Raw genomic sequence first — 26669 nt, 5'->3', positions numbered from 1 at the left:
ATGTCCTACAACTCACCACAGTATAACCTGGTACATGTCCTACAACTCACCACAGTATAACCTGGTCCATGTCCTACAACTCACCACAGTATAACCTGGTACATGTCCTACAACACACCACAGTATAACCTGGTCCATGTCCTACAACTCACCACAGTATAACCTGGTACATGTCCTACAACTCACCACAGTATAACCTGGTACATGTCCTACAACTCACCACAGTATAACCTGGTCCATGTCCTACAACACACCACAGTATAACCTGGTACATGTCCTACAACTCACCACAGTATAACCTGGTCCATGTCCTACAACTCACCACAGTATAACCTGGTCCATGTCCTACAACTCACCACAGTATAACCTGGTATATGTCCTACAACTCACCACAGTATAACCTGGTCCATGTCCTACAACTCACCACAGTATAACCTGGTACATGTCCTACAACTCACCACAGTATAACCTGGTACATGTCCTACAACACACCACAGTATAACCTGGTCCATGTCCTACAACTCACCACAATATAACCTGGTACATGTCCTACAACACACCACAGTATAACCTGGTACATGTCCTACAACTCACCACAGTATAACCTGGTCCATGTCCTACAACTCACCACAGTATAACCTGGTCCATGTCCTACAACTCACCACAGTATAACCTGGTCCATGTCCTACAACTCACCACAGTATAACCTGGTCCATGTCCTACAACTCACCACAGTATAACCTGGTCCATGTCCTACAACTCACCACAGTATAACCTGGTACATGTCCTACAACACACCACAGTATAACCTGGTACATGTCCTACAACTCACCACAGTATAACCTATGTATTGTTGTGAATTGTTACTGCACTTTTGGAGGTAACATAACATCTGATAAATATGGACCAATAACATCTGTTAAATATGGACCAATAACATCTGCTAAATATGGACCAATAACATCTGCTAAATATGGACCAATAACATCTGTTAAATATGGACCAATAACATCTGTTAAATATGGACCAATAACATCTGTTAAATATGGACCAATAACATCTGATAAATATGGACCAATAACATCTGATAAATATGGACCAATAACATCTGATAAATATGGACCAATAACATCTGATAAATATGGACCAATAACATCTGATAAATATGGACCAATAACATCTGATAAATATGTGTATGGACCAATAACATCTGATAAATATGGACCAATAACATCTGATAAATATGGACCAATAACATCTGATAAATATGGACCAATAACATCTGATAAATATGTGTATGGACCAATAACATCTGATAAATATGGACCAATAACATCTGTTAAATATGTGTATGGACCAATAACATCTGTTAAATATGGACCAATAACATCTGTTAAATATGGACCAATAACATCTGTTAAATATGGACCAATAACATCTGTTAAATATGGACCAATAACATCTGTTAAATATGGACCAATAACATCTGTTAAATATGGACCAATAACATCTGTTAAATATGGACCAATAACATCTGTTAAATATGGACCAATAACATCTGTTAAATATGGACCAATAACATCTGTTAAATATGGACCAATAACATCTGTTAAATATGGACCAATAACATCTGTTAAATATGGACCAATAACATCTGATAAATATGGACCAATAACATCTGTTAATATGGACCAATAACATCTGATAAATATGTATATGGACCAATAACATCTGTTAAATATGTATATGTGACCAATAACATCTGTTAAATATGTATATGGACCAATAACATCTGATAAATATGTATATGGACCAATAACATCTGATAAATATGTATATGGACCAATAACATCTGATAAATATGTGTATGGACCAATAACATCTGTTAAATATGTGTATGGACCAATAACATCTGTTAAATATGGACCAATAACATCTGTTAAATATGGACCAATAACATCTGTTAAATATGTGTATGGACCAATAACATCTGTTTAAATATGTGTATGGACCAATAACATCTGTTAAATATGTGTATGGACCAATAACATCTGATAAATATGGACCAATAACATCTGTTAAATATGGACCAATAACATCTGATAAATATGTGTATGGACCAATAACATCTGTTAAATATGGACCAATAACATCTGTTAAATATGTATATGGACCAATAACATCTGATAAATATGTATATGGACCAATAACATCTGATAAATATGTATATGGACCAATAACATCTGATAAATATGTGTATGGACCAATAACATCTGTTAAATATGTGTATGGACCAATAACATCTGTTAAATATGGACCAATAACATCTGGTAAATATGGACCAATAACATCTGTTAAATATGTGTATGGACCAATAACATCTGTTTAAATATGTGTATGGACCAATAACATCTGTTAAATATGTGTATGGACCAATAACATCTGATAAATATGGACCAATAACATCTGTTAAATATGGACCAATAACATCTGATAAATATGTGTATGGACCAATAACATCTGTTAAATATGGACCAATAACATCTGATAAATATGTGTATGGACCAATAACATCTGTTAAATATGTGTATGGACCAATAACATCTGTTAAATATGGACCAATAACATCTGATAAATATGTGTATGGACCAATAACATCTGATAAATATGTGTATGGACCAATAACATCTGTTAAATATGTGTATGGACCAATAACATCTGATAAATATGTGGACCAATAACATCTGATACATATGTGGACCAATAACATCTGATAAATATGTGGACCAATAACATCTGATACATATGTGGACCAATAACATCTGATAAATATGTGGACCAATAACATCTGATAAATATGGACCAATAACATCTGTTTAAATATGTGTATGGACCAATAACATCTGATAAATATGGACCAATAACATCTGATAAATATGGACCAATAACATCTGTTTAAATATGTATATGGACCAATTGTCAGGGTTGTGTGCGGCGAAGTAGCAGAGTCAAATGCAGGACACAGGTGTTGAGCGAAACACAAAACGTTTACTCAAAAATGACAGCAAAATTCCACAAAGGGAATAATTACAAAACATCAATAAGAAATAACAACAACCACTAACGTAACAAACAATCACGGACAAAACAGAAATGAAAGCCAGAGGGTTAAATAGGGAACATAATAGGGGAATTGAAACCAGGTGTGTAATATTGCAGACAAAACAAAACGAAACAGAAAAATGGATCGGTGGTGACTAGAAAGCCGGTGACGTCGACCGCCGAAAACCACCCGAACAAGGAGAAGGGCCGACTTCGGCGGAAGTCGTGACAGTACCCCCCCCTTGACGCGCGGCTCCAGCAGCGCGACGACACCGGCCTCGAGGACGACCCGGAGGGCGAGGTGCAGGGCGATCTGGGTGGAGACGGTGAAACTCTTGTAACATGGATGGATCTAGAATGTCCTCCACCGGTACCCAGCATCTCTCCTCCGGACCGTACCCCTCCCACTCCACGAGGTACTGAAGGCCCCTCGCCCGACGTCTAGAATCCATGATGGCCCTTACGCTATACGCCGGGACCCCCTCGATGTCAAGAGGGGGCGGAGGAACCTCCCGCACCTCAGACTGCTGGAGCGGACCAGCCACCACCGGCCTGAGGAGAGACACATGGAACGAGGGGTTAATACGGTAATCAGGGGGGAGTTGTAACCTATAACAAACCTCGTTCAATCTCCTCAGGACTTTAAATGGCCCCATAAACCGCGGACCCAGTTTCCGGCAGGGCAGGTGAAGGGGTAGGTTTCGGGTCGAGAGCCAGACCCGATCCCCCGGTGCATACACCGGGGCCTCACTGCGGTGGCGGTCGGCACTCGCTTTTTGTCTCCTGATGGCACGTTGTAGCCGTACGTGGGCAGCGTTCCAAGTCTCCTCTGAGTGCCGAAACCATTCATCCACCGCAGGAGCCTCAATCTGGCTCTGATGCCATGGTGCCAGGACCGGCTGGTAACCTAGCACACACTGAAAAGGTGATAGGTTGGTAGAGGAGTGGCGTAGGGAGTTTTGGGCCATCTCGGCCCAGGGGATGTAAGCTGCCCACTCCCCCGGCCGGTCCTGGCAATAGGACCTCAGAAACCTACCCACATCCTGGTTTACTCTTTCCACCTGCCCGTTGCTCTTGGGGTGGAAACCTGAGGTAAGGCTGACCGAGATCCCCAGGCGTTCCATAAACGCCCTCCAGACTCTAGACGTAAATTGGGGACCCCGATCAGAAACTATATCCTCAGGCACCCCGTAGTGCCGGAATACATGGGTGAACAGAGCCTCCGCAGTTTGTAGAGCCGTAGGGAGACCGGGCAAAGGAAGGAGACGGCAGGACTTAGAAAACCGATCCACAACGACCAGGATCGTGGTGTTACCCCGCGACGGGGGAAGATCCGTCACGAAATCCACCGATAGGTGTGACCATGGTCGCTGTGGAACGGGAAGGGGTTGTAATTTCCCTCTGGGCAGATGTCTAGGTGCCTTGCACTGTGCACATACCGAACAGGAGGAAACATAAACCCGCACGTCCTTAGCTAAAGTGGGCCACCAGTACTTCCCAGAAAGGCAGCGCACCGTCCGACCGATACCAGGATGACCAGAGGAGGGTGACGTATGAGCCCAACAGATCAAACGATCGCGGACATCAAACGGAACGTACAGACGCCCAGCTGGACAGTCATGTGGAACGGACTCTGTACGTGACGCCCGTTCGATGTCCGCGTCCACCTCCCACACCACCGGTGCCACCAGGCGAGAGGCTGTAATTATGGGAGTGGGATCTGTGGACCTCTCCTCTGTATCATACAGCCGGGACAGTGCATCTGCCTTAACGTTCTGGGAACCTGGTTTGTAGGTAAGGGTGAAATCAAAACGGGTGAAAAACATGGCCCACCTTGCCTGGCGAGGGTTCATTCTCCTCGCTGCCCGTATGTACTCCAGATTGCGGTGGTCAGTCCAAATGAGAAAAGGGTGTCTAGCCCCCTCAAGCCAGTGTCTCCACGCTTTCAGAGCCATGACAACAGCCAGCAACTCCCGGTCCCCCACATCATAGTTTCGCTCCGCCGGGCTGAGCTTCTTCGAAAAGAATGCACAGGGGCGGAGCTTTAGTGGCGTACCCGAACGCTGAGACAGCACAGCCCCTATCCCCGCCTCGGACGCGTCCACCTCAACTATGAATGCTAAGGAAGGATCAGGATGAGCCAGAACTGGAGCCGAGGTAAACAGAGCCTTCAGGTGACCAAAAGCCCTGTCCGCCCCAGCTGTCCACTGCAGTCGCACCGGTCCTCCCTTCAGCAGTGAGGTAATGGGAGCCGCTACCTGACCAAAACCCCGGATAAATCTCCGGTAGTAGTTGGCAAACCCTAAAAACCGCTGCACCTCCTTTACCGTGGTTGGAGTCGGCCAATTACACACGGCTGAAATGCGGTCATTCTCCATCTCTACCCCTGACGCTGAAAAGCGGTACCCTAGGAAGGAGATGGATCGTTGGAAGAACAGACATTTCTCAGCCTTGACGTACAGGTCATGCTCCAACAGTCTACCAAGCACCCTACGCACCAGGGACACATGCTCGGCGCGTGTAGCGGAGTATATTAGAATGTCATCTATATACACCACTACACCCTGCCCATGCAGGTCCCTGAAGATCTCATCCACAAATGATTGGAAGACTGATGGAGCATTCATTAACCCGTACGGCATGACGAGGTACTCATAATGCCCAGAAGTGGTGCTAAATGCTGTCTTCCACTCATCTCCCCCCTTAATACGCACCAGGTTGTAAGCGCTCCTGAGGTCCAATTTTGTGAAGAAGCGCGCCCCGTGTAATGACTCGGTCATACTGGCTATGAGTGGTAGCGGGTAACTGTATTTTACCGTGATCTTATTTAATCCTCGATAATCAATACACGGGCGCGAACCTCCATCCTTCTTCTTCACAAAAAAGAAACTCGAGGAGACAGGTGAGATGGAAGGCCGAATGTATCCCTGTCCCAGAGATTCGGTGACATATGTCTCCATAGCCACCGTCTCCTCCTGTGACAGAGGATACACATGACTCCTGGGAAGTTTAGTGTCTACCAAGAGATCTATCGCACAATCCCCCGGTCGATGGGGTGGTAATTGAGTCGCCTTCTTCTTACAGAAGGCGAGTGCCAAATCGGCATATTCGGGAGGAATGTGCATGTTGGAAACCTGGTTTGGACTTTCCACCGTAGTGGCACCTAAGGAAACACCTACACACCTCCCTGAACACTGACAGGACCATCCCTTGAGAGCCCTCTGTTGCCACGAAATAATCGGATCATGAGAGGCCAACCAGGGAAGACCCAACACAACAGGAAACGCAGGAGAGTCGATCAAAAAGAGACTAATTCTCTCCTCGTGATCCCCCTGCGTTCTCATAGCGATGGGCGCTGTGACCTCCCCAATCAGCCCCGACCCCAAAGGACGACTATCTAAGGCATGTACAGGGAAGGGAACATCAACAGGAATAATAGGGATCCCTAATCTATGTGCTAAAGAGCGATCAATAAAGTTCCCAGCTGCGCCTGAATCTACTAGCGCCTTATGCTGGGGATGCGAGGAAAACTCAGGAAATTCTATATGTAACCACATGTGCGCAACAGAAGACTCTGGGTGAGTTATGTGCCTACTCACCGGAGATGACCCATCAGTGCTCCGCCTGCTACCTCGACTTCCAGGAGAAACACCCCAGCACCGGACAGCAGTGTGTCCTCTGCGTCCACAGTTGGTGCATGGAGTGGTCCTCCCTCCGGTCTCCCTTCTAGCAGCCCCTCCTAACTCCATCGGTGTAGGATCCAAGGGGCTGGGTAATGGAACGGGCGGACCCCGATCTAGACGTCCGCGGGAGGCCAACAGGTTATCCAGCCGGATAGATAAATCCACCAGCTGGTCCAGGTTAAGAGTGGTGTCCCTGCAGGCTAACTCCCTACGAACGTCCTCTCGTAGACTACACCTGTAGTGATCGATCAGGGCCCGCTCATTCCATCCCGCACCAGCGGCCAGAGTACGGAAGTCCAGGGCGAAATCTTGAGCGCTCCTCATCCCCTGTCTGAGATGGAACAAACGCTCTCCCGCCGCTCTCCCTTCAGGTGGATGATCAAAGACCGCCCGGAAGCGGCGAGAGAAGTCATCATAGTCATCCAGGGTTTGGCCCTCTCTTCTCCAGATGGCGTTGGCCCACTCCAGGGCCTTACCCGTCAGACAGGAGATGAGGGCGCCCACTCTCTCTCGTCCTGAAGGGGTCGGATGAACAGTTGCCAGGTATAACTCCAACTGTAGGAGGAACCCCTGACACCCGGCTGCTGTACCGTCATACGCTCCTGGGAGCGAGAGCCGAATCCCACTGGGTCCTGACGATGGAGGGATGACCGGTGGAGTAGGGAGAGGCGCGGGTGGGGGTGATGGGGTATGATTTACCGGGAGACCTCCTCTCTCCCATCGGTCCATTGTCTGCAGCACGCGATCCATGGCGGTCCCTAAACTGTGTAACATGGTCGCGTGCTGTTGAACTTGCTCCCCGACTGGGAGAGAGGGGCTGGCTGTGCCTGCTGACTCCATTTGAAGTTTGGTCCGTGATTCTGTCAGGGTTGTGTGCGGCGAAGTAGCAGAGTCAAATGCAGGACACAGGTGTTGAGCGAAACACAAAACGTTTACTCAAAAATGACAGCAAAATTCCACAAAGGGAATAATTACAAAACATCAATAAGAAATAACAACAACCACTAACGTAACAAACAATCACGGACAAAACAGAAATGAAAGCCAGAGGGTTAAATAGGGAACATAATAGGGGAATTGAAACCAGGTGTGTAATATTGCAGACAAAACAAAACGAAACAGAAAAATGGATCGGTGGTGACTAGAAAGCCGGTGACGTCGACCGCCGAACACCACCCGAACAAGGAGAAGGGCCGACTTCGGCGGAAGTCGTGACACCAATAACATATGTTAAATATGTGTATGGACCAATAACATCTGATAAATATGTGTATGTACCAATAACATCTGATAAATATGGACCAATAACATCTGATAAATATGGACCAATAACATCTGATAAATATGGACCAATAACATCTGATAAATATGGACCAATAACATCTGATAAATATGGACCAATAACATCTGATAAATATGGACCAATAACATCTGTTTAAATATGTGTATGGACCAATAACATCTGTTTAAATATGTGTATGGACCAATAACATCTGATAAATATGGACCAATAACATCTGATAAATATGGACCAATAACATCTGATAAATATGGACCAATAACATCTGTTTAACATGTGTATGGATAAATAACATCTGATAAATATGTTTATGGACCAATAACATCTGATAAATATGTGTATGGACCAATAACATCTGATAAATATGTGTATGGACCAATAACATCTGTTAAATATGTGTATGGACCAATAACATCTGATAAATATGTGTATGGACCAATAACATCTGATAAATATGTGTATGGACCAATAACATCTGTTAAATATGTGTATGAACCAATAACATCTGTTAAATATGTGTATGGACCAATAACATCTGATAAATATGGACCAATAACATCTGATAAATATGGACCAATAACATCTGTTTAAATATGTGTATGGACCAATAACATCTGATAAATATGGACCAATAACATCTGATAAATATGGACCAATAACATCTGATAAATATGGACCAATAACATCTGTTTAAATATGTGTATGGACCAATAACATCTGATAAATATGGACCAATAACATCTGATAAATATGTGACCAATAACATCTGTTAAATATGTGTATGGACCAATAACATCTGTTAAATATGTGTATGGACCAATAACATCTGTTAAATATGGACCAATAACATCTGTTAAATATGGACCAATAACATCTGTTAAATATGGACCAATAACATCTGTTAAATATGTGTATGGACCAATAACATCTGTTAAATATGTGTATGGACCAATAACATCTGTTAAATATGTGTATGGACCAATAACATCTGTTAAATATGGACCAATAACATCTGTTAAATATGGACCAATAACATCTGTTAAATATGGACCAATAACATCTGTTAAATATGTTTATGGACCAATAACATCTGTTAAATATGTGTATGGACCAATAACATCTGTTAAATATGTGTATGGACCAATAACATCTGGTAAATATGGACCAATAACATCTGTTAAATATGTGTATGGACCAATAACATCTGTTTAAATATGTGTATGGACCAATAACATCTGTTAAATATGTGTATGGACCAATAACATCTGATAAATATGGACCAATAACATCTGTTAAATATGGACCAATAACATCTGATAAATATGTGTATGGACCAATAACATCTGTTAAATATGTGTATGGACCAATAACATCTGTTAAATATGGACCAATAACATCTGATAAATATGTGTATGGACCAATAACATCTGATAAATATGTGTATGGACCAATAACATCTGTTAAATATGGACCAATAACATCTGATAAATATGTTTATGGACCAATAACATCTGATAAATATGTGTATGGACCAATAACATCTGTTAAATATGTGTATGGACCAATAACATCTGCTAAATGTGTGTATGGACCAATAACATCTGATAAATATGTGTATGGACCAATAACATCTGATAAATATGGACCAATAACATCTGATAAATATGTGTATGGACCAATAACATCTGTTAAATATGTGTATGGACCAATAACATCTGATAAATATGTATATGGACCAATAACATCTGATAAATATGGACCAATAACATCTGATAAATATGGACCAATAACATCTGATAAATATGGACCAATAACATCTGATAAATATGGACCAATAACATCTGTTTAAATATGTGTATGGACCAATAACATCTGATAAATATGGACCAATAACATCTGATAAATATGGACCAATAACATCTGTTTAAATATGTATATGGACCAATTGTCAGGGTTGTGTGCGGCGAAGTAGCAGAGTCAAATGCAGGACACAGGTGTTGAGCGAAACACAAAACGTTTACTCAAAAATGACAGCAAAATTCCACAAAGGGAATAATTACAAAACATCAATAAGAAATAACAACAACCACTAACGTAACAAACAATCACGGACAAAACAGAAATGAAAGCCAGAGGGTTAAATAGGGAACATAATAGGGGAATTGAAACCAGGTGTGTAATATTGCAGACAAAACAAAACGAAACAGAAAAATGGATCGGTGGTGACTAGAAAGCCGGTGACGTCGACCGCCGAACACCACCCGAACAAGGAGAAGGGCCGACTTCGGCGGAAGTCGTGACACCAATAACATATGTTAAATATGTGTATGGACCAATAACATCTGATAAATATGTGTATGTACCAATAACATCTGATAAATATGGACCAATAACATCTGATAAATATGGACCAATAACATCTGATAAATATGGACCAATAACATCTGATAAATATGGACCAATAACATCTGATAAATATGGACCAATAACATCTGATAAATATGGACCAATAACATCTGATAAATATGTGTATGGACCAATAACATCTGATAAATATGTGTATGGACCAATAACATCTGATAAATATGGACCAATAACATCTGATAAATATGGACCAATAACATCTGATAAATATGGACCAATAACATCTGATAAATATGTGTATGGACCAATAACATCTGATAAATATGTGTATGGACCAATAACATCTGTTAAATATGTGTATGGACCAATAACATCTGTTAAATATGGACCAATAACATCTGATAAATATGTGTATGGACCAATAACATCTGATAAATATGTGTATGGACCAATAACATCTGTTAAATATGGACCAATAACATCTGATAAATATGTGTATGGACCAATAACATCTGATAAATATGTTTATGGACCAATAACATCTGATAAATATGTGTATGGACCAATAACATCTGTTAAATATGTGTATGGACCAATAACATCTGCTAAATGTGTGTATGGACCAATAACATCTGATAAATATGTGTATGGACCAATAACATCTGATAAATATGGACCAATAACATCTGATAAATATGTGTATGGACCAATAACATCTGTTAAATATGTGTATGGACCAATAACATCTGATAAATATGTATATGGACCAATAACATCTGATAAATATGGACCAATAACATCTGATAAATATGGACCAATAACATCTGATAAATATGGACCAATAACATCTGTTTAAATATGTGTATGGACCAATAACATCTGATAAATATGGACCAATAACATCTGATAAATATGGACCAATAACATCTGTTTAAATATGTATATGGACCAATTGTCAGGGTTGTGTGCGGCGAAGTAGTAGAGTCAAATGCAGGACACAGGTGTTGAGCGAAACACAAAACGTTTACTCAAAAATGACAGCAAAATTCCACAAAGGGAATAATTACAAAACATCAATAAGAAATAACAACAACCACTAACGTAACAAACAATCACGGACAAAACAGAAATGAAAGCCAGAGGGTTAAATAGGGAACATAATAGGGGAATTGAAACCAGGTGTGTAATATTGCAGACAAAACAAAACGAAACAGAAAAATGGATCGGTGGTGACTAGAAAGCCGGTGACGTCGACCGCCGAACACCACCCGAACAAGGAGAAGGGCCGACTTCGGCGGAAGTCGTGACACCAATAACATATGTTAAATATGTGTATGGACCAATAACATCTGATAAATATGTGTATGTACCAATAACATCTGATAAATATGGACCAATAACATCTGATAAATATGGACCAATAACATCTGATAAATATGGACCAATAACATCTGATAAATATGGACCAATAACATCTGATAAATATGGACCAATAACATCTGATAAATATGGACCAATAACATCTGATAAATATGTGTATGGACCAATAACATCTGATAAATATGTGTATGGACCAATAACATCTGATAAATATGGACCAATAACATCTGATAAATATGGACCAATAACATCTGATAAATATGGACCAATAACATCTGATAAATATGTGTATGGACCAATAACATCTGTTAAATATGTGACCAATAACATCTGATAAATATGTGTATGGACCAATAACATCTGTTAAATATGTGTATGGACCAATAACATCTGATAAATATGTGTATGGACCAATAACATCTGATAAATATGGACCAATAACATCTGTTTAAATATGTGTATGGACCAATAACATCTGATAAATATGTGTATTGACCAATAACATCTGATAAATATGGACCAATAACATCTGATAAATATGTGTATGGACCAATAACATCTGATAAATATGTGTATGGACCAATAACATCTGTTAAATATGTGTATGGACCATCAGCCCCGTGTGGCTCAGTTGGTAGAGCATGGCGCTTGCAACGCCAGGGTTGTGGGTTCGATTCCCACGGGGGGCCAGTACAAAAAAAGTATGAATGTATGTACTTGTAAGTCGCTCTGGATAAGAGCGTCTGCTAAATGACTTAAATGTAAATGTAATGTAAATGACCAATAACATCTGATAAATATGTACCAATTACATCTGTTTAAATATGGACCAATAACATCTGTTAAATATGTGTATGGACCAATAACATCTGATAAATATGTGACACAAATCAACGGTACTTGTTGATTCAGCCTCTGGTCTTGTCCCGTCTTGATGACTGTCTGGTAATATGGTCAACTACAGCGAAGCTGCAGCCGTCTCGGAACAGAGCAGGACACCTCGCCCTTAACTACACACACAGAACTAACATCAACAACACCACAGTCTTTCCTGGTTGAGGGTTCACGAGAGATGAATTGCTTCTCTTCTAGTTTTTATGAGAAATATTACTGTGATTTAAAATTCCCGATCTGCATAATCAATATAGTTCATACATCCATACATACCCCAAACAAGACATGCCACCAGAGGTCTCTTCACAGTTCCCCAAGTCCAAAATGAATTCACGGCAACTCACGGTATTATACAGAGGCATGATCGCATGCCTCTGTCTTAGGCGTCTCACAGAAAAATGACCTTTAAAAACAAACAACATCTCTTGGAACAGCGGGACTGTGAGGGGGGACACACTCTAACACACACATTATTTTGTTGTATTGTGGTATTGTTTGTATGTGGTTGTACTTTAATGTGCGTGACTCTTCTTGTCTATCAGTGTATCAGTGTTTTGTAACTTGTCATGCTGTTTTTTTGTGGACCCCCAGGAAGAGTAGCTGCTGCTTCTGCAAAAAGCTAATGGGGATCCCAATAAACAAATGAACCGCAGCAGAGCCTAGTGCTAACCAACATAAAAATAAATGTCCTCTCACTGTCAACTGCGTTTATTTTTCAGCAAACTTATCATGTGTAAATATTTGTATGAACATAACAAGATTCAACAACTGAGATATAAACTGAACAAGTTCCACAGACATGTGACTAACAGAAATGGAATAATGTGTCCCTGAACAAAGGGGGGTCAAAATCAAAAGTAACAGTCAGTATCTGGTGTGGCCACCAGCTGCATTAAGTACTGCAGTGCATCTCCTCCTCGTGGACTACACCAGATTTGGCAGTTTTTGCTGTGAGATGTTACCCCACTCGTCCACCAAGGCACCTGCAAGTTCCCGGACATTTCTGGTGGGAACGGCCCTAGCCCTCACCCTCCGATCCAACAGGTCCCAGATGTGCTCAATGGGATTGAGATCTGGGCTCTTCGCTGGCCATGGCGGAACATTGACATGCACATGCACTTGCAGGAAATCACACACAGAACGAGCAGTATGGCTGGTGGCATTGTCATGCTGGAGGGTCATGTCAGGATGAGTCTGCAGGAAGGGTACCACATGAGGGAGGAGGATGTCTTCCCTGTAACGCACAGCGTTGAAATTGCCTGCAATGACAACAAGCTCAGTCCGATGATGCTGTGACACACCGCCCCAGACCATGACGGACCCTCCACCACCAAATCGATCCCGGTCCAGAGTACAGGCCTCGGTGTAATGTTCATTCCTTCGACGATAAACGCGAATCCGACCATCACCCCTGGTGAGACAAAACCGCAACTCGTCAGTGAAGAACACTTTTTGCCAGTCCTGTCTGGTCCAGCGACGGTGGGTTTGTGCCCGTAGGCGACGTTGTTGCCAGTGATGTCTGGTGAGGACCTGCCTTACAACAGGCCTACAAGCCCTCAGTCCAGCCTCTCTCAGCCTATTGCGGACAGTCTGAGCACTGATGGAGGGATTGTGCGTTCCTGGTGTAACTCGGGCAGTTGTTGTTGCCATCCTGTATCTGTCCCGCAGATGTGATGTTCAGATGTACCGATCCTGTGCAGGTGTTGTTACACGTGGTCTGCCACTGCGAGGACGATCAGCTGTCCGTTCTGTCTCCCTGTAGCTCTGTCTTAGGCGTCTCACAGTACGGACATTGCAATTTATTGCCTTGGCCACATCTGCAGTTCTCCTTGCAGCATGCCTAAGGCACGTTCACGCAGATGAGCAGGGACCCTGGGCATTTTTCTTTTGGTGTTTTTCAGAGTCAGTAGAAAGGCCTCTTTAGTGTCCTGAGTTTTCATAACTGTGACCTTAATTGCCTACCGTCTGTAAGCTGTTAGTGTCTTAACGACCGTTCCACAGGTGCATGTTCATGAATTGTTTATGGTCCATTGAACAAGCATGGGAAACAGTGTTTAAACCCTTTACAATGAAGATCTGTGAAGTTATTTGGATTTTTACTAATTATCTTTGAAAGACAGGGTCCTGAAAAAGGGACGTTTCATTTTTTGCTGAGTTTAGTAAGTGGTGTAGAGTTATAGTTTGTGTAGATGAACGTGGAAATTAAAAGCATGACTTGTGTTGGAAACAGCTGACATTATTAGGTAAATAGAAAGGACACAATGATATCTTTAATAAATGCATGACCCAGTTTCATTCTCTCTCTTTCACCTCTCCTCCTCCTCCTCCTCCTCCTCCTCCTCACCCCTTTCCCCGACCCCTCCCTCACCTCCTCCTCCTCTCTCGCCTCCCCCACTTCCTCCCCCGCTCCTCCTCTCCAGGTGGGTGAGAACCGTAGGGTGCTCCAGGCAGTGCGCTCCCTGTTAGAGGAGTTCAGGTCAGAGTTGAGGGAGGAGGAGAGCAGGAGGTGCCAGCTGCAGCAGAACTACGCCAACGACAAGGCTTCCTGGGAGGTCAAATGGGCAGAGATGAAGTGTCACGTTGCTCAGGTAACTCTAATCCAGGCACGAACACACACACACACACACACACACACACACACACACACGAACACGAACACGAACACACACACACACACACACAGACACACAGCTACGCCAACAACAAGATATCCTGGAAGGTTAAATCGGCCGAGATAAAGTGTCACGTTGCTCAGGTAACTTACTCTAGATGTCTGCCTTAAAGAGATTAAAGAGACAGCATCACTGGGATGTAGATGCCTGTCTGCCTTAAAGAGATTAAAGAGACAGCATCACTGGGATGTAGATGGCTGCCTTAAAGAGACAGCATCACTGGGATGTAGATGTCTGCCTTAGAGATTAAAGAGACAGCATCACTGGGATGTAGATGTCTGCCTTAAAGAGATTAAAGAGACAGCATCACTGGGATGTAGATGTCTGCCTTAGAGATTAAAGAGACAGCATCACTGGGATGTAGATGTCTGCCTTAAAGAGATTAAAGAGGCAGCATCACTGGGATGTAGATGTCTGCCTTAAAGAGATTAAAGAGGCAGCATCACTGGGATGTAGATGTCTGCCTTAAAGAGATTAAAGAGACAGCATCACTGGGACGTAGATGGCTGCCTTAAAGAGACAGCAGCTCTGGGATGTAGATGGCTGCCTTAAAGAGATTAAAGAGACAGCATCCCTGGGATGTAGATGTCTGCCTTAAAGAGACAGCATCACTGGGATGTAGATGTCTGCCTTAAAGAGACAGCATCACTGGGATGTAGATGTCTGCCTTAAAGAGATTAAAGAGACAGCATCACTGGGATGTAGATGGCTGCCTTAAAGAGATTAAAGAGACAGCATCACTGGGATGTAGATGGCTGCCTTAAAGAGATTAAAGAGACAACATCTCCGTCCCAGTGATGCTGCCTCTTTCAGGCAGACGTCTACATCCCAGTGATGCTGTCTCTTTAATCTCTTTAAGGCAGCCATCTACATCCCAGTGATGCTGCCTCTTTAAGGCAGCCATTTTCCCCGCCAAAGAGAGGGGGGAAAAAAAGCACAAATAGAGATAAAATGAATCACTAACCTTTGATGATCTTCATCAGATGACACTCATAGGACTTCATGTTACACAATACATGTATGTTTTGTTTGGTAAAGTTCATATTTATATCCAAAAATCTTATTTTACATTGGCGTGTTACGTTCAGTAGTTCCAAAACATCCAGTGATTTTGCAGAGAGCCACATGAATCTACAGACAAACTCATTATAAATGTTGATGAAAATACATGTGTTATACATGGAAATATAGATAAACTTCTCCTTAATGCAACCGCTGTGTCAGATTTCAAAAACACTTTACGGAAAAAGCACAATCTGAGTACGGCGCTCAGAGCCCAAAACCAAAAAATAAATATCCGTCATGTTGCGCCGTCAACATTAGTCTGAAATAGCATTATAAATATTCACTTACCTTTGATGATCTTCATCAGAATGCACTCCCAGGAATCCCAGTTCGACAATAAATGTTTGATTTGTTCCATAAAGTCCATCAATTATGTCCAAACAGCTTCTTTTGTTGGTAAACAAATCCAAACGCCGTTCAGGTCCAGTCGGACGAAAAGTTCAAAAAGTTATATTACAGGTCGTAGAAACTTGTCAAACTAAGTATAGAATCAATCTTTAGGATGTTTTTAACTTAAATGTTCAATAATGTTCCAACCAGAGAATTCCATTGTCTGTAGAAAAGCAATGGAAGGAGAGCTACCTCTCATGTGAAATGCGCGTGACTGAGAACGAGGCTGCAGGCAGACCCCTTAGTCAAACAGCTCCCATCCGGCCCCCCTTCACTGTAGAAGCCTGAAACAACGTTCTACAGACGGTTGACATCTAGTGGAAGCCTTAGGAAGTGCAACATAACCCATATCCCACTGTGAATTCGATAGGGGCTGAGTTCAAAAACTACAAACCTCAGATTTCCCACTTCCTGTTTGGATTTTTTCTCAGGTTTTTGCCTGCCATATAAGTTCTGTTATACTCACAGACATCATTAAAATAGTTTTAGAAACTTCAGAGTGTTTTCTATCCAATACTAATAATACTATGCATATATTAGCATCTGGGACTGAGTAGCAGGCAGTTTACTCTGGGCATGCTATTCATCCAAACGTGAAAATGCTGCCCCCTATCCATAACAACAGCAGGAGCTGGGACATAGTTACAGTAAGTATATGGATAATATGTTAATGTAGACCTGACGGTCTCTTGATAAGTGAACGGCTGGTGATGAAGTGTGATGTTGCTCAGGTACACAGATGGTGCTGTCTGCAGTCAAGGGGGCATAAATATGTATCCTACCTTCCTGTCGTTCTTGAGGTCATTAATGATCCAACACAGTGACAGATGACGCCTGGCCACCTTTTTTAAAGAGACCGCAGCGCTGAGACAGAACTATTTTAACACTTGGTTGAGGTTCGTCTTGGCTCAGGACAGTCAGTTTTGTCTGAGTGGAACCAACTGTGTCTGTTCGTAATCTGTTTTTTTGTGTTTGAGCTACAACATTTAGTCTAAAACCCAGTGAGCCAACACAAATTATAAATCTCTTTATTGTATATCCATTCAATAATTTAAACATGTTGTTCATAGCCATAGCAGTTTTGCATATTATTTCCCTATGACAAGGAGAATGTTTGATATTCCTCTACAGAACACCGACTGGCTGGAGGGTTTCTTCCTCTGGTTCCTTATATCAACTCCTTATAAAAAAATGTGGAGGGTTTCTGTAGTCCGTTTTCACTGCCGTTTCACAATACAGGCTGCTGAAAATATATATCGTAGATATCTGTTCACAACACAAATAACTTCCATCTAATAACACATATTTAGCAAACTATCAACCTGATTGTAGTCAGGTCATCTGACAGACTGATTGTAGTCAGGTCATCCGACAGACTGATTGTAGTCAGGTCATCCGACAGACTGATTGTAGTCAGGTCATCCGACAGACTGATTGTAGTCAGGTCATCTGACAGACTGATTGTAGTCAGGTCATCTGACAGACTGATTGTAGTCAGGTCATCTGACAGACTGATTGTAGTCAGGTCATCTGACAGACTGATTGTAGTCAGGTCATCTGACAGACTGATTGTAGTCAGGTCATCTGACAGACTGATTGTAGTCAGGTCATCCATCTGACAGACTGATTGTAGTCAGGTCATCTGACAGACTGATTGTAGTCAGGTCATCTGACGGACTGATTGTAGTCAGGTCATCCATCTGACAGACTGATTGTAGTCAGGTCATCTGACAGACTGATTGTAGTCAGGTCATCTGACAGACTGATTGTAGTCAGGTCATCTGACAGACTGATTGTAGTCAGGTCATCTGACAGACTGATTGTAGTCAGGTCATCCATCTGACAGACTGATTGTAGTCAGGTCATCTGACAGACTGATTGTAGTCAGGTCATCTGACAGACTGATTGTAGTCAGGTCATCTGACAGACTGATTGTAGTCAGGTCATCTGACAGACTGATTGTAGTCAGGTCATCTGACAGACTGAGTTTCTCCTGCTCACACGGTCAGGAGAAGGACCCATCCTAATACTTCACCACATTGGTAAGGATTGCTCTTCAACTGTACTAATATATTGCCTGTCTGTTCTGTGTTCAACCAGCTGGAAGAGGAGAGACAAGAAGAGAAAGGAGAGGTGAGCGGAGAGGCCAGAGGAGAGACGCAGGGAGGAGGAGGAGGAGACTCAGACTGGGCCTTTAAACAGGAGCGAGAGGAGCATCGTTGCCTCCTGGCCGAGAGCCACAGCACCTCCCTGGACCTCCACTGGAAGCTGCAGCATGGAGAGAAGAGGTGGGGGAGGGAGAGGAGAGACCTGCTGGAACGCTTCGACCGGGAGAGACAAGAGTGGGACAGCAACATGAGAAACATGCACCACAAGATGGAGAGGGTGAGGAGGGGCAGGGGGAGAGAGGAGGTGAAGGGAGAGAGGAGAGGGAGGTGGAGGGGAGATGAGGGGAGGGAGAGAGGTGGGAGAGGAGGGGAGGGGAGAAAGGAGGGAGAGGAGGTGGGGCGGAGATGAGGGGAGATGAGGGAGAGGAGGGGAGGGAGAGAGGCGGGAGAGGAGGGGAGGGAGAGAGGAGGGAGAGGAGGTGGAGTGGAGATGAGGGGAGGGAGAGAGGTGGGAGAGAGGTGGGAGAGGAGGGGAGGGAGGGGGAGATGAGGGGGAGGGGGAGAGAGGAGGGGAAGGGAGAGGAGGTGGAGGGGAGATGAGGGGAGGGAGAGGACGGGAGGGAGAGAGGCGGGAGAGGAGGGGAGGGGGTGAGAGGAGGGGAAGGGAGAAAGGAGGGAGAGGAGGTGGGGCGGAGATGAGGGGAGAGAGGGAGGGCAGGGGGAGAGAAGAGGGGTAGAGGAGGGAGATGAGGGGAGAGAGGGAGGGCAGGGGAGAGAGAAGAGGGGTAGAGGAGGGAGATGAGGGGAGAGAGGGAGGGCAGGGGGAGAGAAGAGGGGTAGAGGAGGGAGATGAGGGGAGAGAGGGAGGGCAGGGGAGAGAGAAGAGGAAGAGATAGGAAGAGGGATAGGAGGGAGAGAGATGGGGAAGGGAGAGGAGGGGGAGGGGAGATGAGGGGAGGGAGAGGACGGGAGGGAGGGCAGGGGGAGAGAAGAGGGGTAGAGGAGGGAGATGAGGGGAGAGAGGGAGGGCAGGGGGAGAGAAGAGGGGTAGAGGAGGGAGATGAGGGGAGAGAGGGAGGGCAGGGGAGAGAGAAGAGGAAGAGATAGGAAGAGGGATAGGAGGGAGAGAGATGGGGAAGGGGAAGAGGGGGAGAGGTGGGAGAGAGATGGGGAAGGGGAAGAGGGGGGAAAAGAGGGAGAGAGAGGGGGAAGAGGATCGAGAGATAGGAGGAGAAAGGGAAAGGAATAGAAGAAGCCCCTAGGGCGAATATTCACACCATTATATGTCTGAGAAATGCATAAGATACACAGAGTTAGTAATAATTAAGTCTTAGTATAATTAATATCTCAGAAGAAGGAACAATGTCTCACAGTGTTATATTGATGCTTATGGCATTATAATATGATCACTGAAAATTGTGACTATGTACATTTTGTTTTTCATAATTCACCTCCCTGTTTTCCCCTCCCTCTCCTCTCCTCCTTCCCTCCGTCTCTCTCTCTCTTCACCTCCCTGTCTTCCCCTCCCTCTCCTCTCCTCCTTCCCTCCATCTCTCTCTCTCTTCACCTCCCTGTCTTCCCCTCCCTCTCCTCTCCTCCTTCCCTCTGTCTCTCTCTCTCTTCACCTCCCTGTCTTCCCCTCCCTCTCCTCTCCTCCTTCCCTCTGTCTCTCTCTCTCTTCACCTCCCTGTCTTCCCCTCCCTCTCCTCTCCTCCTTCCCCTGTCTCTCTCTCTCTTCACCTTCCTGTCTTCCCCTCCCTCTCCTCTCCTCCTTCCCTCCGTCTCTCTCTCTCTTCGCCTTCCTGTCTTCCCCTCCCTCTCCTCTCCTCCTTCCCTCCGTCTCTCTCTCTCTTCACCTCCCTGTCTTCCCCTCCCTCTCCTCTCCTCCTTCCCTCCGTCTCTCTCTCTCTTCACCTCCCTGTCTTCCCCTCCCTCTCCTCCTCTCTCTCTTCCCTCTCCTCTCTTCCCTCCTTCCTTTCTCTCTCTCTCTCTTTCCTCTCCTCTCCTCTCCTCTTCTCTCTCTCTCCTCTCCTCTCCTCTTCTCTCTCTCCTCCCCCCACAGCTACAGAGAGAGCTTAACGTACGGAGGGGCAGCGATGGCTCACCATCCGACGTCAAAGAAGGGGAGAGAGCAGGAGGACACAGAGGTGTCTTTTCCCCCCAGAAGAGCCCATGTAAGGCCCCTCGCTCCCCAAGGTCACCACGCTTTACTCGCTCTGCCATCCCAGGCCCTGTTTCCCTCCCCACCCGCTCCCACTCGGACTCGGAGGCCCATGAAGAGCAGGGGGCTGTAGTGAGGTTCCGAGGCCCAACGGAGAACCTTTTCCTGGACGCTCTGACACTGGACCCCCTGGGTGGCCTGATGGCCCCACCTCCCTGCAGACTGGACCCTGACAAGAGGTTCCCCTGTATGAACCAGGTGAGACATGTCAGAACTAATTCCCTATATAGTATACTGCTCTGACCAGAGCCATATCAAATCAAATCAAATGTTAATTGTCACATGCGCTGAATACAACAAGTGTAGACCTTACAGTGAAATACTGAATACAACAGGTGTAGTAGACCTTACAGTGAAATGCTGAATACAACAGGTGTAGTAGACCTTACAGTGAAATGCTGAATACAACAGGTGTAGTAGACCTTACAGTGAAATGCTGAATACAACAGGTGTAGTAGACCTCACAGTGAAATGCTGAATACAACAGGTGTAGTAGACCTTACAGTGATATGCAGAATACAACAGGTGTAGTAGACCTCACAGTGAAATGCTGAATACAACAGGTGTAGTAGACCTTACAGTGAGATGCTGAATACAACAGGTGTAGTAGACCTTACAGTGAAATGCTGAATACAACAGGTGTAGTAGACCTTACAGTGAGATGCTGAATACAACAGGTGTAGTAGACCTTACAGTGAAATGCTGAATACAACAGGTGTAGTAGACCTTACAGTGAGATGCTGAATACAACAGGTGTAGTAGACCTTACAGTGAAATGCTGAATACAACAGGTGTAGTAGACCTCACAGTGAAATGCTGAATACAACAGGTGTAGTAGACCTCACAGTGAAATGCTGAATACAACAGGTGTAGTAGACCTTACAGTGAAATGCTGAATACAACAGGTGTAGTAGACCTTACAGTGAAATGCTGAATACAACAGGTGTAGTAGACCTTATAGTGAAATGCTGAATACAACAGGTGTAGACCTCACAGTGAAATGCTGAATACAACAGGTGTAGTAGACCTCACAGTGAAATGCTGAATACAACAGGTGTAGTAGACCTCACAGTGAAATGCTGAATACAACAGGTGTAGTAGACCTCACAGTGAAATGCTGAATACAACAGGTGTAGTAGACCTCACAGTGAAATGCTGAATACAACAGGTGTAGTAGACCTCACAGTGAAATGCTGAATACAACAGGTGTAGTAGACCTCACAGTGAAATGCTGAATACAACAGGTGTAGTAGACTTCACAGTAAAATACTGAATACAACAGGTGTAGTAGACCTTACAGTGAAATGCTGAATACAACAGGTGTAGTAGACCTCACAGTGAAATGCTGAATACAACAGGTGTAGTAGACCTCACAGTGAAATGCTGAATACAACAGGTGTAGTAGACCTCACAGTGAAATGCTGAATACAACAGGTGTAGTAGACCTTACAGTGAAATGCTGAATACAACAGGTGAAGTAGACCTCACAGTGAAATGCTGAATACAACAGGTGTAGTAGACCTCACAGTGAAATGCTGAATACAACAGGTGTAGTAGACCTCACAGTGAAATGCTGAATACAACAGGTGTAGTAGACCTCACAGTGAAATGCTGAATACAACAGGTGTAGTAGACCTCACAGTGAAATGCTGAATACAACAGGTGTAGTAGACCTCACAGTGAAATGCTGAATACAACAGGTGTAGTAGACCTCACAGTGAAATGCTGAATACAACAGGTGTAGTAGACCTTACAGTGAAATGCTGAATACAACAGGTGTAGTAGACCTCACAGTGAAATGCTGAATACAACAGGTGTAGTAGACCTTACAGTGAAATGCTGAATACAACAGGTGTAGTAGACCTTTACAGTGAAATGCTGAATACAACAGGTGTAGTAGACCTCACAGTGAAATGCTGAATACAACAGGTGTAGTAGACCTCACAGTGAAATGCTGAATACAACAGGTGTAGTAGACCTTACCGTGAAATACTGAATACAACAGGTGTAGTAGACCTTACCGTGAAATACTGAATACAACAGGTGTAGTAGACCTCAGAGTGAAATGCTGAATACAACAGGTGTAGTAGACCTCACAGTGAAATACTGAATACAACAGGTGTAGTAGACCTTAGAGTGAAATGCTGAATACAACAGGTGTAGTAGACCTCACAGTGAAATGCTGAATACAACAGATGTAGTAGACCTTAGAGTGAAATGCTGAATACAACAGGTGTAGTAGACCTCACAGTGAAATGCTGAATACAACAGGTGTAGTAGACCTTACAGTGAAATGCTGAATACAACAGGTGTAGTAGACCTTAGAGTGAAATGCTGAATACAACAGGTGTAGTAGACCTTACAGTGAAATGCTGAATACAACAGGTGTAGTAGACCTCACAGTGAAATACTGAATACAACAGGTGTAGTAGACCTTAGAGTGAAATGCTGAATACAACAGGTGTAGTAGACCTTAGAGTGAAATGCTGAATACAACAGGTGTAGTAGACCTTACAGTGAAATGCTGAATACAACAGGTGTAGTAGACCTCACAGTGAAATACTGAATACAACAGGTGTAGTAGACCTTAGAGTGAAATGCTGAATACAACAGGTGTAGTAGACCTTAGAGTGAAATGCTGAATACAACAGGTGTAGTAGACCTCACAGTGAAATACTGAATACAACAGGTGTAGTAGACCTTACCGTGAAATGCTGAATACAACAGGTGTAGTAGACCTCACAGTGAAATACTGAATACAACAGGTGTAGTAGACCTTACCGTGAAATGCTGAATACAACAGGTGTAGTAGACCTCACAGTGAAATACTGAATACAACAGGTGTAGTAGACCTTACCGTGAAATACTGAATACAACAGGTGTAGTAGACCTCAGAGTGAAATGCTGAATACAACAGGTGTAGTAGACCTCACAGTGAAATGCTGAATACAACAGGTGTAGTAGACCTTACAGTGAAATGCTGAATACAACATGTGTAGTAGACCTTACAGTGAAATGCTGAATACAACAGGTGTAGTAGACCTTACAGTGAAATGCTGAATACAACAGGTGTAGTAGACCTCACAGTGAAATGCTGAATACAACAGGTGTAGTAGACCTTACAGTGAAATGCTGAATACAACAGGTGTAGTAGACCTCACAGTGAAATGCTGAATACAACAGGTGTAGTAGACCTCACAGTGAAATGCTGAATACAACAGGTGTAGTAGACCTTACAGTGAAATGCTGAATACAACAGGTGTAGTAGACCTCACAGTGAAATGCTGAATACAACAGGTGTAGTAGACCTTACAGTGAAATGCTGAATACAACAGGTGTAGTAGACCTCACAGTGAAATGCTGAATACAACAGGTGTAGTAGACCTCACAGTGAAATGCTGAATACAACAGGTTTAGACCTTACAGTGAAATGCTGAATAGAACAGGTGTAGTAGACCTCACAGTGAAATGCTGAATACAACAGGTTTAGACCTTACAGTGAAATGCTGAATACAACAGGTGTAGTAGACCTCACAGTGAAATGCTGAATACAACAGGTGTAGTAGACCTCACAGTGAAATGCTGAATACAACAGGTGTAGTAGACCTCACAGTGAAATGCTGAATACAACAGGTGTAGTAGACCTCACAGTGAAATACTGAATACAACAGGTGTAGTAGACCTCACAGTGAAATGCTGAATACAACAGGTGTAGTAGACCTTACAGTGAAATGCTGAATACAACAGGTGTAGTAGACCTTACAGTGAAATGCTGAATACAACAGGTGTAGTAGACCTCACAGTGAAATGCTGAATACAACAGGTGTAGATAGACCTCACAGTGAAATGCTGAATACAACAGGTGTAGTAGACCTCACAGTGAAATGCTGAATACAACAGGTATAGTAGACCTCACAGTGAAATGCTGAATACAACAGGTGTAGTAGACCTTACAGTGAAATGCTAAATACAACAGGTGTAGTAGACCTCACAGTAAAATACTGAATACAACAGGTGTAGTAGACCTTACAGTGAAATGCTGAATACAACAGGTGTAGTAGACCTCACAGTGAAATGCTGAATACAACAGGTGTAGTAGACCTCACAGTGAAATGCTGAATACAACAGGTGTAGTAGACCTCACAGTGAAATGCTGAATACAACAGGTGTAGTAGACCTCACAGTGAAATGCTGAATACAACAGGTGTAGTAGACCTTACAGTGAAATGCTAAATACAACAGGTGTAGTAGACCTCACAGTGAAATGCTGAATACAACAGGTGTAGTAGACCTCACAGTGAAATGCTGAATACAACAGGTGTAGTAGACCTCACAGTGAAATGCTGAATACAACAGGTGTAGTAGACCTTACAGTGAAATGCTGAATACAACAGGTGTAGTAGACCTTACAGTGAAATGCTGAATACAACAGGTGTAGTAGACCTCACAGTGAAATGCTGAATACAACAGGTGTAGTAGACCTCACAGTGAAATGCTGAATACAACAGGTGTAGTAGACCTTACAGTGAAATGCTGAATACAACAGGTGTAGTAGACCTTACAGTGAAATGCTGAATACAACAGGTGTAGTAGACCTCACAGTGAAATGCTGAATACAACAGGTGTAGTAGACCTCACAGTGAAATGCTGAATACAACAGGTGTAGTAGACCTCACAGTGAAATGCTGAATACAACAGGTGTAGTAGACCTCACAGTGAAATACTGAATACAACAGGTGTAGTAGACCTCACAGTGAAATGCTGAATACAACAGGTGTAGTAGACCTTACAGTGAAATGCTGAATACAACAGGTGTAGTAGACCTCACAGTGAAATACTGAATACAACAGGTGTAGTAGACCTCACAGTGAAATGCTGAATACAACAGGTGTAGTAGACCTTACAGTGAAATGCTGAATACAACAGGTGTAGTAGACCTCACAGTGAAATGCTGAATACAACAGGAGTAGTAGACCTTACAGTGAAATGCTGAATACAACAGGTATAGTAGACCTCACAGTGAAATTCTTATCTTAGGGCTCTGGTCTATAGTAGTGTACTATGTAGGGAATAGGGCTCTGGTCTATAGTAGTGCACTATATAGGGAATAGGGCTCTGGTCTATAGTAGTGCACTATATAGGGAATAGGGCTCTGGTCTATAGTAGTGCCCTATATAGGGAATAGGGCTCTGGTCTATAGTAGTGCACTATATAGGGAATAGGGCTCTGGTCTAAAGTAGTGCACTATATAGGGAATAGGGTTCTGGTCTAAAGTAGTGCACTATATAGGGAATAGGGCTCTGGTCTAAATTAGTGCACTATATAGGGAATAGGGCTCTGGTCTAAAGTAGTGCACTATATAGGGAATAGGGCTCTGGTCAACAGTAGTGTTCTATATAGGGAATAGGGCTCTGGTCTACAGTAGTGCACTATATAGGGAATAGGGCTCTGGTCTATAGTAGTGCACTATATAGGGAATAGGGCTCTGGT

At 43.5% G+C, this 26669-nt stretch overlaps 1 protein-coding gene across 1 annotated transcript in view; it reads left to right on the top strand.

The window, feature by feature from the left end:
- LOC120043437 (microtubule cross-linking factor 1) overlaps window positions 1-26669 on the top strand; it is a gene marked incomplete at its 3' end in the record, with an annotated part of 88242 nt that overhangs the window by 49580 nt on the left and 11993 nt on the right. Inside the window, exons 9-11 of the mRNA XM_038988021.1 lie at window positions 15144-15311; window positions 18951-19235; window positions 21021-21377. Of these exons, the coding sequence (XP_038843949.1) occupies window positions 15144-15311; window positions 18951-19235; window positions 21021-21377 (810 nt within the window). The remainder of the gene's footprint in view (window positions 1-15143; window positions 15312-18950; window positions 19236-21020; window positions 21378-26669) is intronic.

The sequence above is a fragment of the Salvelinus namaycush genome, unplaced genomic scaffold (genome assembly GCF_016432855.1).
Source record: "Salvelinus namaycush isolate Seneca unplaced genomic scaffold, SaNama_1.0 Scaffold917, whole genome shotgun sequence".
NCBI classification, from domain to species: domain Eukaryota; kingdom Metazoa; phylum Chordata; class Actinopteri; order Salmoniformes; family Salmonidae; genus Salvelinus; species Salvelinus namaycush.
Note: the sequence above shows the minus strand (reverse complement) of the source record. Positions and strands in the feature narration are given on the sequence as shown.